Consider the following 13,895-nt stretch of genomic DNA (forward strand, 5'->3'; position numbering starts at 1 on the left):
CTTCATGATGGCAAGATTTGCAATATGTATATGATGTTAACCTGGTTTGTAACATCATTTAGGCAGTGACCTCTCGCGAAGTATTACCAGTTGGTTTTTCTAAGGAGGTGGGAAGATAATTCACTATGTGACTGAATTCTGGAGAATCATGCTTTCCACTCCATTACCTCCATTGTAGGAGAGGTGTTCTCACTCTGTGTATGTGCAGTCAGTCACTCATAGAGTGCTTTTAGGCGCACAGTGTTCTCACTTCAAACAAACAGCAATTGGACTGACTGCATTTTCACATGGAGTCAGATCCACAGCAAGTTCTGCACTCTACACAAAGAATTCACTTGAAGGAATTTCTGCTTTGAAGCTTTTAGCTCTTAACTGTAATCATTTTGCTGTATTCTAGTAACAACGCCACGTTTCTGTCTTAAATAATGCTGCATTTGCTTTATGAACTCCATATTACGTCATTGCCCGAAGTCAAGAACAATAGAAAGAACATTACAATGTTTTTAACCATATTCTGCATTATACCCTCAGTGAAGGGAACAGAGATGTTTCCTAATTCATAATATTACATCAGTCTAGCATACAGATTGCAGAGGCAGCAGGGTGCTGATTTGCATCCAAAAAATGTAAATAATGGATAACACGTTTCTGGAATAAGTGAGTGTTCAGTGTGTTAAGTCTACTGTCTTGCATTGCATTGACTATCTACTACAGAAACGTTTCTTCCATGTGAGAAAATTTTTTGATGCAGAAATTCTGACAGTGGTTTCTGAGCTCCTGTTCCTGCAGAGACAGCTGATTTGGTAAAGAAAACTTCATCAATGAGAGCTATGTCCAAATGAGACACATCTTATCCTATTATGCCTTCACTTATTAAGCTTTTGTGTAGTACGAGAGGTAGTCAACATCATCACATCTTTTCCTTTCTTGTTTTGCCTTGGCATGACTCTTTCTCCAGGCAACGGCATCTTCCCCATGTTCTTGTTCACATAGGCACGCACAGCTTTGATTGAGGCTTTCTCATCACAGATGGATATTGCCTATGGTGACCTCCTGCATTAAGTGCCACACTCAGACAAGTAGAACGCTTGAAAAATTTTATTCAAGTCATTTTCACATAAACTTGCAACCATAATACGGGCATGTAACACAAGAATATGAAAGTGCAATAAAGAATACAAAGCTAGTGTCTGAATATTATAAATAAGAACTCATCAGATAAAGATGCAAAGTTTTTTCTGAAGTCAAGACTCTTGGAAGAAAAGTGAAGGAAATAATGAAAACTTCAAAAAAGCTGCAAAAACAAGTGGCATTTCACTGAATCTGTAGCAGTTAGTTGCATAATAGAAACCTCCCCATAACATATTCTTTGGTTTTAATTCAAGTTAAAACCTTTCAGCACCTTCTAGGATTTGGAGAAAATGAAAAAATGCCATGTCAGCATAAATGTGAGACACAGGATAAAACCACCTTTAGTTGTCTCATGTATGAAATTCACCCTGCTGGTTTGAATGAGTACAGTACAAACAACACGTACATGACTACGGTACGTTTGGTGTTTGCACCCATTCAACGCTGCATAGTAAACTTTGGAGCAGAGAGAAAACCGAGTAGACTTTCATCAACACAAAAACATCTACACAATATGCTGGTTCAGATGGTGACCAATCTGTCATTTCTGTCCCGTTTTTGTCTAGCAGTATTTGAACGCTGAATATATTTCAGGATTAAAAAAAAAAACCATTTAACGAACCCTTTCTGACCTGAAACGTGGGAGGCAATTGCTTCACACGTGTATTCTACGTTCTCATGTTTTAAAGAAAACCTGAGACTACACGGCATTGATTTTGTACTGCAGGTTGCCTGGTATTGCTCCCAGTGTGACTCCTCCTCAAGCACCTACTAGAAAGGGTTCCGAAACAGAATTTGTTTTGTATAATAAGATGTTATCAAAACTGGTTTTTATAAATGGTTTTCAACAACAACAACAAAAGAAAACGCATGTAATTTCTTAAATATATTCCAGTATGAAAATAGTTAAGATAATATCTGGGTCAAAACTGCAAAGCCGAGATACTGAAGATACTGGCTGGTACTCCCCTATTTAGAAATGCTTCTACACTTGCTATATGATCAACTCTTCTACTGCATTGTGATTAACTATAGTTAAATAGGGTAAGTTAAAGTCACATTTCTTCATTTTTTTTAATCCTAAAATCTCTTGCTTTTCTAGATAGATTGTTCGTGTTATCTCAGGCAACGTTTGTGCTATTGTACATTACTGTTAACGTTCCTTAACATATACTTTAAAACAAATAAGAACATTTTGCTACGGAAAAGAGCTACATCTCTGTAACCACAATATCCCCAATACTCAGTTATGGCGTTCAGCACCTTTCCAAACCAGGCCGTTTCCCACTGAAAGGTCCAACTCCAGTACTACAACATGCTCCACCTACACAGGATGCTTAAGCTCCTCTGGCTTCTTGCTGATCTCAGTGGAACTCTGCAAGCAGTTTGGATATAGATATGCAAGCAGGGTACTGCCTTGAAAACTGAGGGAGACTCCTCAGCTGCTCTGTGTCCAGTTAGCACTCTCTTATCCCACATTCAGTGTCAAGCACCATGAAGTAAGAGCACACCACCTCTTACCAGGAAGCAGTCTGTGCCCACCACAGCTTAGCTTCCCTTACAGTAGTAGCTTGTGTGTCTATTTCACAAGCTGCTGCCAGGACTTTCACCCCAATTCTGACCTAAGTTTCTAGAAAGGTGAATGCAATTGCATCTCTTAAACCTTAATCTTAAAGACTCTTTGAGCTGAGATTTCAGAAGCCTAAGCTTGAGCCAGGCTTTGCAGACACGTGTAACAAATGGCTTCCTAAGAAATCTGGTTTCCAAATTTTGCTCCTGTTTGGGGCCCACAGTGGTAACCGATTGCTAAAATGGATCGAACAAAAAAGGGACCTGAACAAACAAAAAAGGGACCTGCAGTCTAAACTGCATTCAGGACACGCTTCAAACATTGGGTATTGAGAAAGGGGCTGTTGGTTCTGCGATGCTTTTTCAGCATACCAACTAGCTGTACAAGCATAACCTAGTCATGATTAAGGTGGAAGTACTTCATCGTCCTGAAATAAATACATGCAGTAAAGATCCTTAACGGTTATCATGACAATGGATAAAACTTCCAAATAGACTTCATAGGGTTCTATTGCATAAAATACTTCCAAATACTACCTGAAGTATTCTCAGCAGAGATCAAAAACCTTACAGATTCCTCAGAATTTTTCCCTTCTTCAACTATACTGAACAACACATGTATTTTATATATATATACACACATATATATATATATAAACATATATGTGATACTGAGGTTTCTCTTTTCGTTAGGTATTTGGAACTGCTGCTTAAACATAACCAATACCAATCAGTACTTCCAGGTCATGGTTTCAAAAGTAGATCCTTCATTTTACATGATCTGAAATCTTCCGAAAGGAAGCACGAGATCCCCTTGTGATAACGTTATTTCACAGTTTAAAAAACAACATCACAGCTACTGTAGCTTACAGCAGGGTGCACTGCAAAAGCAAAATGATTTGGGGATGGGAGGAGGGGTGGTGTACCCAGCACCAGTAAGAAGATCAGTGAAAAACAATTTGATGTGGGCTGGAAGTTTTTCCCCTTAACAATGTTTGAGTCCTGGACAGCCTTAGTTAGGATGCTTAATGTATTTGCTTTTGTTCTCCCTCTATATTTTCAATTTCGACGGTTGAATTCTGAGATAGATAGAAATTTTAACAGCCAAATGCAGTACTTAAGGGGGAAGTAGGCATTTGGCTTTCTCACAATGAAAATAGCACGTTAGAGATTCTGACCTGCTTTTATTTTGTGGCGCCATCCAAGTTAGTTAGTTAACTGCCTGCACTGTTCTGATGGCTAACCTGTTCCAATGGTCTGTTCCTCACAGATGACTACGCCAGGGACTCTCCATCATCTCCGTGAGCCCTCCTCTTGACAGGTAATCATTTCTATCCACATTGTGTGCGGAAGTCTTTTAAAAGCCCCACCTTGAAAGATCTCTTCAACGTACAAAGGTGGATTAGTTCTTTAATTCGTTCCTATGGATGAAAGGCTTCTTTCAAAACCCCATCTGCTTTTGACTTAAGAAAAATGGTAACACTTCTAACGTATTAAAAATGTAAACATAACTTTCCTTGCAGGGGTATAACTGATAGATAGATATAGATATATGTATTTCTCTGCTATATGTTAATATCCCTTGAAAACTGAACATACTTTTCTCATTCGTTATCAACATGTCCCAGCAAGTTTTGCTTGAATGGTTACAAAGGAATCACTCTCAAGCAGTTTTTTCATCCTGGTGCTTTCTGAGATGCTGGCGTTAGTACTTCCTATTGCGTTTTACCTAATTCATTTTACAGAAAGATTCGCTACCTTTTAGAATATGCTCAACTCGTTCACCAGTAATATTCTGACTGAAGTCTATCTATCATCACCTGAACTCCAAATTTGCAGGAGTTAAAAAAATGCTCTTTTTTAGGTTTTGTTTTGGTTTTGGATTTGTTTTTGGTTGTTTTTTTGTTCTTTGTTGGTTTTTTGTTTGTTTGTTTTTTGTGCAAATGAGTTAATATTTCAAAATTTAGAATATCGGTCACCAGATCCACACGTTTCAATAGTCATAAAACATAATGCCAATTCAAATGCTTAAAACCCAGCTTCGGATTTTGCTGAGAAGCAGCCGACGTGCTTCAAAAGTCACGTTGGTGTGTGTGGGCGTACGTGTGTATGTTCTGTAGTTTTGCTTCTATACTGTTTACATCCTACGGAAAATTTTATATAGTGATACTTCAGGTCAAAACATTTGGCACCGTCTCATCCATTTTCTCGCATCTCTCTCAGTATCTGCCAAAGGAAAAGAAGCAGTGTTACGCAAGTGGCCAAAAAAACAAAGATCTGCTAAATATGCTTCCATACATTCATTTGATTGCGTTTACTGAGAAAACAAGGAAACCATTGAGTTAAGGAATAAAGTATTAATTTCTCTTCCATTGGAATGTGAGTGAATAGAAAGAAGCTGCCTTTGCTGAAGTAACCCATTAGTCAGCTCTGCTACACATAAGTGCTTTTAAAAACAACATCCAATGGTCCATCATTGATTTCTTTGCCCCGTAAGACACCAGCTCTGCCAGTTTCCTGCAAGCCTTACCACTACACAGCGAGAACAAAGACAGAATGAGGCTGATGCCATTTAACTTGTTGCATTCGTGACCTAAGTGTGATTATAAATACAGATCTCCCTGCTAGACTGAAAAAAGATATTTCTCATTTTAGTCTCCCTTCATTACCCATTTCCTTACATTCATAAGGCTAACTGTACAATATTCACACTGACTATGTTTATTTCCTTGATGCTGTTATGGTAGACTGTGCTGCCATTTATTCTTCATTATCACTCTGGAATTTTTCTAAGATGAATCTCCATGCATTGTTAGCACACCATTTCTTTTGCCATTTTGCTACTGTCAAGTGTCACATATCCTAGTAACAAGACTTCAGAAGCAAAGTTCTCACTTCCTAGGATTGTTTTCAAGCCTAAATACTATTTCTTTAAAAGTTAATGCTGTGTAATGCAAATCATTTATTTACAGCAGGTCAGGATTCTCAGTTTATACACTTATCAATTGTATCAGTTATGATTTCCAACCTTCTTGCCAAAAAAAAAAAAGGACCTTTGAAACGCACCATCTGAACTTCAAATTAACACACCAGATCCTTGAAGCTATGGAGGTTCTAACCTCCATAAATCTGAATGTCAACTTCTGTGCTGTGAGCACAAAGCAGTCAAAAAGAAATATACTTACGGTGAAATTGTACAGCCAGAGGCATATGCGTGGTGGCCGGTATAGCGTATATCACAGCGTACTATGTTGTTGGAGTAATCAGATTCAGGTACCAAATAACTGGGGTTTACACTGACCTTAAGGGAAGAAAGTAGAACGTTGTATCTTGGTTGGTAATTTTACGTTCAGAAGGACATACACACATGATTTGTATTTTGGCAGAGGAGAAAGGAGAAGAAGAAGAGAGAAAGAAAAGAAGCAACTCTGCTTTCCCTAATTCCTTACCTTCAGAATGTAGTTTCCAGGTTTCACATCTGTGATATCAATCCACTGGCAATCTATGTCAGCATTGTAGGTGTCGTAACAGCCAGGACTCAATCCCTTAAAAACGAAGGGAGAGAGGTGTCAAAAATCCTTTAAGGAAGACTAAATTCCATGCATTGGTAGCACTGAGACCAAAGTACACTTAACCTTCACAGTGTCTCAACGGGGAAAATTAAAATTACTAAGAGGTCTCATCTGTATTTTATTGCCTTTTATGTTACGCTATTGTTTCTACACAAACAACGCTGTTGCAACTACTCACTCGTATTTCCAAAATAAGAATAAAATCAATTTTGACCAAAGCCTGGACCTAAATATCCACAAACCTCAAGTAGGTCACTGCTGAGGTTCTTGAGGATGAGTTTGCTCACCAGTGTTGGAAATTGTTACTGCCCTTAGGAACAAGGCACCTTTTTGCTACTGTGCCTATTTGCTGCCTCTGGATACAGAAAAAGCTATTTTCACATCTAGTTTTGTAGGGGGGTGGCCTGGAAGTACTTTTCTTCAGGCCAAGACAGAGATGTAAGAGCTCTCATAAAGCTGAAAATGCTTTCTTCCTGACATGTCTTTTCTGAAATCTTCTTTGCTGTCGAGGAACTTCAATAGCAATCTCTACATATGAATTTATCAGTGATTCAAACTTGGCATCTTTCACCACGGCTGATAACAGATTGCCTTAGGGAAAGCTGATACATCCTAGTTAACACACAGACTACACAAAATCCAAGCCTTGCAAGAATTCCCTCTTGACCCAGCTGGTGATCAGCTCAGACTCTCTCATCTATGTGCCAAGTCTGAGGCTGGAGGAAAATTTTACAGTCCAATTGCAAGTCTCTGAAATATAGGCTTCCAGTGGAAATGCTGACACAGGCATTATTCTAGTGACACAAATACTCCAGCAGTAAAATATGCACATTGCTTAGTTAGATGTCATAGTCTGCAGAAGGAGAAAAGATATTTAAAATAAAACCTCTTCAAAGCCTGTGTGTAGCACATTATATTTAAAATTTAAATGCTGCCCTGTCAGACAGTCAAGTACGGCTGTCATTTCTCTGTAACATAAATAACATAATTACCTCCTAAATTAAAAACTGCAGAACGAGGGATTCAGATTTACAGGATGGCCACAATGAGTTAAACCACTGGTCAGTCAATCTCAATGCTGTGTCTATGACAGTCATCAGCAGCCCAGGGCTGAACAAAAGGCAATGTAAGAAGTGAGAGCTGTAGGGTCTTTTACAGAGCTCAAGTCCCTCCATTAGGCATTTAACAATATTTGAGACACAGATTATCACATTAAACACCCTCCATTATTTTGCATAAACCTTTTTTCTTAACTCAGGTAAATACTTTTGGTCCCTGCAACTCCCAACGCCAATGAGTTCTGTAGTTTATTCATTCCCATGTTAAAAGAGCACCTATCTCTGTTCTAAAGCTGTTGTCCAGAAGTTCTTCTGGATATCCTCAATTATTGCACCACAAAAATCATCCAGCATCAACAGTTTCCTATCGCCATCCAGGCCCACTCACCACTTCACACTATTTCTGGCTTCCCAAGTGGAACAGCCTGGTCTCCATGCTACACTCCTGGTCATCACATTGGATGACACAGCCCACAGCGTCAGCGGGCAAAGAAAATTGATAAATTAGATGGGAAAAACTCTTGGCCATCTCTGAACCAGTTCTTACCTGTGTGTGCGCTGTACACGCGTACCGTCTGTAATACCCGTAATCACAGGAGGTATCTTCAAGGCAGAAACTTGCTTTGTGTCCTTCGGCAACTTTTCTGTGCGAGCTTGCATCTAACAAGTCATAGTGGCTGAATTCATCCATGCTGTGATAATGCCTGTTAAATAGGTTATTAAAGATGGATCAGATGGACTCAATGTAGTTTTTAATATATTGCTATGTCATTATCTTCTGTTCAACCTGAGCAATTTCCTTCTCCTTACTGGAACTCCTGAGTCAATATACTTTCCTCCTACAAGCCACTCAGTTAAGTATTGCTTTTGTCATTCCACTTTTCAGTGACCATAGGAACGCCACATCCTTTAAGCCAGGTTGTAACTCATTGAGTGAAAAATGTTCTATTTTGTTCTATAATTGTTTTTCCAACAATTCCAGTTATATAAGGAATAAATCGTTATTATCAGAATAACAATAGCAGGTATTAAGTAGCTCATGCTTGAATCATAAATCTCATAACTTGGCCTTTAGGTAGAGTCTGGCTAGGAATGCTTACCTTACATGTTATACATACCAGAGAAGTTTCCTACTTCTTACAAAAACAAAAAGCAGGAATTTACTTTCCTATTCCCACACTCATAAGATGATAAGTGAAAAACAAAAGATAAAGCCTGCCTGGAGGGACTATCATTTGTACACTCATCTCACTATCTCAGTTATTAAGAGCTAACAGAGTCGGGATGCTTTGTAGGCTGCACTTGACGTGGTCTCTATTCCAAAACCATGTATATGCTTCCCATTTAGCTTCCACTACTGACTCAAACACGGTGCTATAGAAATATCTTTCTCTTAAAAGGCAGCGACCTAAACGCATACTACCCATCCACACTTTGTCTCTGCAGCATTTGTCTGCTGCTCCTTATAAAACACTTCCAGATCATCAGGTATACAAAGAAAAAAAAGATCATTAAAAAAGGTTTCGAACACATCGTTAAAGTGAAAAGAAACCCACAAGTCTGGAGCATGCACACCAAGAGCACTAAAACCAGTCCACAGATGATGACTAACGCTTGTGGCTTGCCAAAGTCATTGGTAGTGGTAGATCATTTCCAAATGGGCTTGTTTCACTGTCAAAAAGATGATCATGAGAAATGCCTTCTTTTGTTCTCGTTGGCAGCGTATCTTCTGCTTCTTGGAATTAATATCAGAGACATTCTGCATCTGGATAATGATATCTAGGCTACAGTGGCACAGCAAGAAACAGCTTTTCTACCAGTGGAAGATTTCAAGTTATCTCCATTCATTTCATCCATTTATCAACCAAGTTATCACCCAGGTGGGGGATTTTAGTGTCTGTAGTTTTTCTTTTTCCCCACAGTTGGGGGTTAAGTACTGCACTTAAGGAAGCTTGTTCTGTTTTCTTCGTTTGGTTTTAGCTTTTTGCAATATTTTTCTGAGCTTTATAACCCAGTGGCATCAGTCTGTCTTTGAAAGAATTGGTTTTAATATAGCTGGGTTTTTTTTCATTCAAGTCTGACCACAGGCACTTGAGGTTAATCCCCCTGTAACCTGAGAGAAATATTCCATTGACTCCAGTGGATTAAAGGTCAAGCCCACTTCACATATTATTTCTAATGGTATAACAATTAGCTATATATATATATTAAATATATATATATAATTAAGCTAACACAGATGTACCCATAACTTAGAATTATACTTGAAGCAAGGCAAACTTGGTCCAGTAGTTTACACCTGGTTCTGCCAGAAAAGAGTTAAAATGGGAACAAAAGATATTCAAGTGCAAAACTGCTTTGAGGAAAGATTGAGATGATCAGGGTGTGATATGGATATTGATAAGGAGGTCATTCAGCTCAATACCTCGTCTACTCCCCATTGACCTGAACACTCCTCACCAAGGTAACCCAAGAAGTTCAGGTCATAGAGTTAGGGTGGATGTTTAGAATGATAGGTAGAAGGAACATGCTACTGAATGCACATTTCAGACTTTCAATGGTTCCTTTAACTTGAACCTAGCCAGTAACCTACATAAAAACATGGATATATAAAGGTGCTGATGTCAGAAGTGATTTGAGGCTTGTAACATATTTATACTAAGAGTTTTATACTTGCAGATATCCAAGCTTGACACCCATTCAGTTTTCATGTGGCTCTACAAAGTGTGACTACCACTATCACAAATGCCAAAGCATTCCCACAGCTTCCACTCATTCCACCCCAGTTTCACAAAACATCACAAAAAAGACAATTAGAAGATACCATACTAAGGCACTTCACTCACTGGTGACAGCTGTGCCACTCCCAGGAATAACGAGGTCTGCTCGGTAGGAAATCTGAAGTTCCTTGGTTTTTCACTCTTTGAGGGAATCTCAGGAGCACTCGGTTATCATAGTCTCTAACATCCGCTCGGTAAGCTGAACTATAATAATGCAGGGGAAAAAAGAAAAGAGCCATCAACTTCAAAGTACTTTGGGTTGTTCCAGAGGTAACTGAATGGCACAGATGTTATAAGCCCGCTTAAAGCTCACGCACAAGAACTCTATACGGTGTGAATAAAAGTTCCCCCTGCTATCAGACAAAGAACAGAGTAAGATTCAGACCTGCTCCTAATCCTGGGTCACCAACTCTGGCTTTGTCTCTTTATCAAATCACTGCTTGGTTGTGAAAGTGCCCGGGTACCAACAGCACAGTCTGGCCAAGACAACACTATGTGAGTGTAAGGTCACAGAACAGATGCTTGTTTCCACTGTTATAAAGGATTCCTGAGCACATGCCCTGTGCTTATCCTGTTTTATACAGCTGTGATATATGTCGTTTGTATTTTTTTAAACATTGGAATACTGCAACCAGCTGCTAGAGAAGAACTTTTCAAGTAGTCTAAGATGTGAAGAGAGCATGAAAAACACCGGTTCTGACTATACCATGTTCTTCTATTTCAGCAACTAAAGACTGTGGAAACGATCTGACATCAGTTAATGATGCTGCTGAATAAATAAATCTGTTCTGCATGAGAAGGTATGAAACCAGTTAAACGGTTACAGCCAGCCGCCTTGGTTTTGCTCCAAACAAAACAGGAAAATCCTTCACTGCCAAGTGTGGAGGACCCGGCTGGGTCTGCAAAGCTGTTATCTACGACCCTTAAAGGACTCGGGGGTACTTTACAAAGAGATTCTAGTCTTAAAACGCAGTCTTAAGACAAACAGACCCGAGGGGTCCCGTATTGCGGTATCTACCTGGCCAGGCAGTTCTCTTCGGCGGCGCATCGCAGGTTATACATGGACATCCTCTGCACGTACGTGGACGCCTGGATGTAGTAGGGATCCGGGACGAGGTCGGGCAGACCTGCAGTTCATCAGAGGGACACGGCTCAAGGCTCAGCCCCTCCGAACACAACCTCCCCCAACCCGCAGCAGCAGAAGGGGGTCGGGTTCTTACCGTATTGGAAGTAGCCGGTGCCGTAGCCGGGCCGGTACCTGCTGCCCTGTCGTGGTCTCTCGTAGGTGTCGTAGTAGTTGTAATAGGGGTTATCATCCGTATACTTGTAAGGGTTGTAGGGGTCGTCGCCCACCATCATATCCTCCCGGCCGGCCCGCAGACCGCTGGGTGCGGGCAGCCCTCCGGTGCTCCGCTCGCTCTCATCTCCGGTACCGCCGGACCGAGGTGCCGTCGCGGATGGGTTGGCGGCTGTACGACCACCGGAGGGAGCCTGATAACCGGCCTGGAACCAATGCCGAGCCCCCGAACCCCGGCTGCCGCCGGGCTGGGACCGTGGCCGGGTTTGAGGCTGGGTTTGGGGCTGGGGGTCGGGTTGGGGCCGGGCGGCGGCGGTCCGAGGCACAGAGCCGTTCCCTCGGAGCAGCAGCACGGGGCTGCTGGCCGGTTCAACCGCCTGCCGGCGTCGGGGGGGCTGGTATTGAGCCCCCTGGCTTAGCAGGCTGTACACCTGCCCGTTGTTCTCCCACTGGATGCGCTGCCTCCAGGCGGCGGGGGGCGGCTGGCAGCCGACGGGATACAACCCGCTCCAAAAGATGCAGGCGTGAAGCTGGGCGAGCAGCAAACCCGACGGAGCAAAGCGCATCGTCTCGTCTGTCCGGGGAACGAGGGTGGGGAGAGAAACGGGAGAGGACGGGGACTGGAGGGGGGAAAGAAGAGGGGGAGGCCGAGCGGAGCGAAATGCGGAGCGAAATGCGATGCTCAGGCGCTGCGGTAGCCGGGCGGTGCCATCGGGCTGCTCGAACCGACGGCAGGGAACCCAGGAGAGACTGTCTTTCCCCGCTGTATTTATAGATGAAGGATGCAAAGCGAAGCGGCAGCGAGCAGTCAGCCTCTCGCCGTCCCGCTCGGTCGTCTGCAGCGAGGAAGGAGGAGCAGCAGGAGTTGGAGCAGGGACTTTAAACTCGCTGGCACGCTCGCACAAGTTACACAAGCCCCGCTGGCTGCGCCCCCGCTATTCGTGCACGTAATGCGGATGAAACGTGCGGCCCCGACGGTTCCCCTCCGCAGCCCCCCACCCCGAGCGGGGGCGGCCGTGGGGCCCCGGGCGGAGCCGGGCCGGGCCGGGCTGGGCTTGAGGAGGGCGAGCGAGCCCAGACACACGTAGACTGCCAGGGCTGGGACGAACCAGAGTATGCAGTGCTGCAGAGCCAAAGTATGCAAAGGAAAAATGCTATTAGCTCATCAGAGCTGGGAGACGGAGCGGGGCGGAGGGAGGGGGAAGGGGCCGCGAGAGAGAGAGAGGAAATATATTGATGGGAAGTGTGCTGCTGGGGAGCGACCTCCATCCCTTGGTAACGACCCCTTAATTAGGAAAAAGCCCTCGTTAAATAAATCTTCCACTGCCAACTTGGTGAGAAATAGACACACGCCGCTCCTCCCGAGGGGGTTCCCATTGAAAAAGCGAAATTTCGCCTGGCAGCTCCCCATTGCTGATAGTAGGAATGCGGTGCTGCAGGCACCATATGCACAGCTCATTCCTTGTAGTCAAGCAGGTAGCAAAGTGGGATTCTCTGTGAAATCAGTGGTCGAAGATGATCAGAGGGCTGAGCAACTCTCCTGTGCAGAAAGACTGAGAGAGGTGGGTTTCTTCATCCTGGGGAATGCTTTGGAGTGAGCTCATTGCATCCTTCCAGTCCTTGAAAAGAGATTATAAGGAAAATAGGGACAGGCTTTTTACAAGGCCAGTTAGGAGTAGGACATGGGGTAATGGCTTTAAATTAAAAGAGAGGAGGTTTGAGTTTGATATTAGGAGAAAATTTTACCCCCCAGAGGGTGGTGAAGCCCTGTCACAACTACTCATAGAAGTTGTGGATGCTCCATCCATGGAGGTGCCCAAGGTTGGATGGGGTGCTGGGCAGCCTGATCTTATGGGTGGCAACCATTGTGTGTGGGTTGGAACTGAAATGGGCTTTAAGGTCCCTTCCAACACAAACCATTCTGTGATTCTATGTGTCATGGTTTGGTGACACTATGATTCTTGCTTGGAGTACCCCAGCATCAAACTTGAGTGTTGCTTCTCACTGCTGGCCTCTGCCACAACCATCTGCTGGTGTTTCTCCATGTGTGGGATGTGTCTGACAGTCCATACTGGGAGCAGCTTATTGGGGCTGGATTTTCTTATTCATCACAGTTTGTCCCCTCAGGTCATTCCAGTTGTGGTTTTGATAGTATTCTTCTCTGTTCAAATCTCTGCCTGGAACAGTCAGTGACTAAGACTGAGTAAAATGGAAAGGTTGAAGGCAGGGAAAATACAACACTGAAGAAATGAGATCTCTGCCTTTCTAATCTTCCTCTAAATCTTACTGATGTTACAAACAGCAGGTTGCTGCCCAGCCTGTGATACTAGAAAATGTTTCCATGCTGTGGTCTTTTAGCCATCTTTCTTTATTTTTCTTTTTTTGCCTGATTAAGTAATTATTTTTCATGAAACCGGATACAGGGACACAGCAGAGTTGATGGTAGTCCTGCCCATTTATCAGCCATTCACTCTGTTTGCCATTTTCT

The 13,895-nt window shown here is 42.6% G+C and overlaps 1 protein-coding gene across 2 annotated transcripts; it reads right to left on the minus strand.

The window, feature by feature from the left end:
• Positions 1–1,082: 1,082 nt before the first annotated feature.
• On the minus strand, positions 1,083–12,425 carry LOX (lysyl oxidase). 2 transcript variants are annotated; one of them, XM_015850056.2, is made up of 7 exons: positions 11,331–12,421; positions 11,129–11,237; positions 10,177–10,314; positions 7,878–8,034; positions 6,150–6,245; positions 5,886–6,001; positions 1,083–4,926 (listed from the first exon to the last, which is right to left on the minus strand). In XM_015850056.2, the coding sequence occupies exons 1-7, from the start codon at positions 11,971–11,973 to the stop codon at positions 4,920–4,922; spliced, it is 1,266 nt and encodes a 421-aa protein (XP_015705542.1). In that variant the 5' UTR covers positions 11,974–12,421; the 3' UTR covers positions 1,083–4,919. The 2 variants fall into 2 exon arrangements, with proteins under 2 accessions (XP_015705542.1, XP_015705543.1); XM_015850057.2 differs by lacking the exon at positions 1,083–4,926 and having other exon boundaries at positions 5,882–6,001; positions 11,331–12,425.
• Positions 12,426–13,895: the final 1,470 nt, after the last annotated feature.

This window comes from Coturnix japonica, chromosome Z, assembly GCF_001577835.2.
Source record: "Coturnix japonica isolate 7356 chromosome Z, Coturnix japonica 2.1, whole genome shotgun sequence".
NCBI classification, from domain to species: Eukaryota; Metazoa; Chordata; class Aves; order Galliformes; family Phasianidae; genus Coturnix; species Coturnix japonica.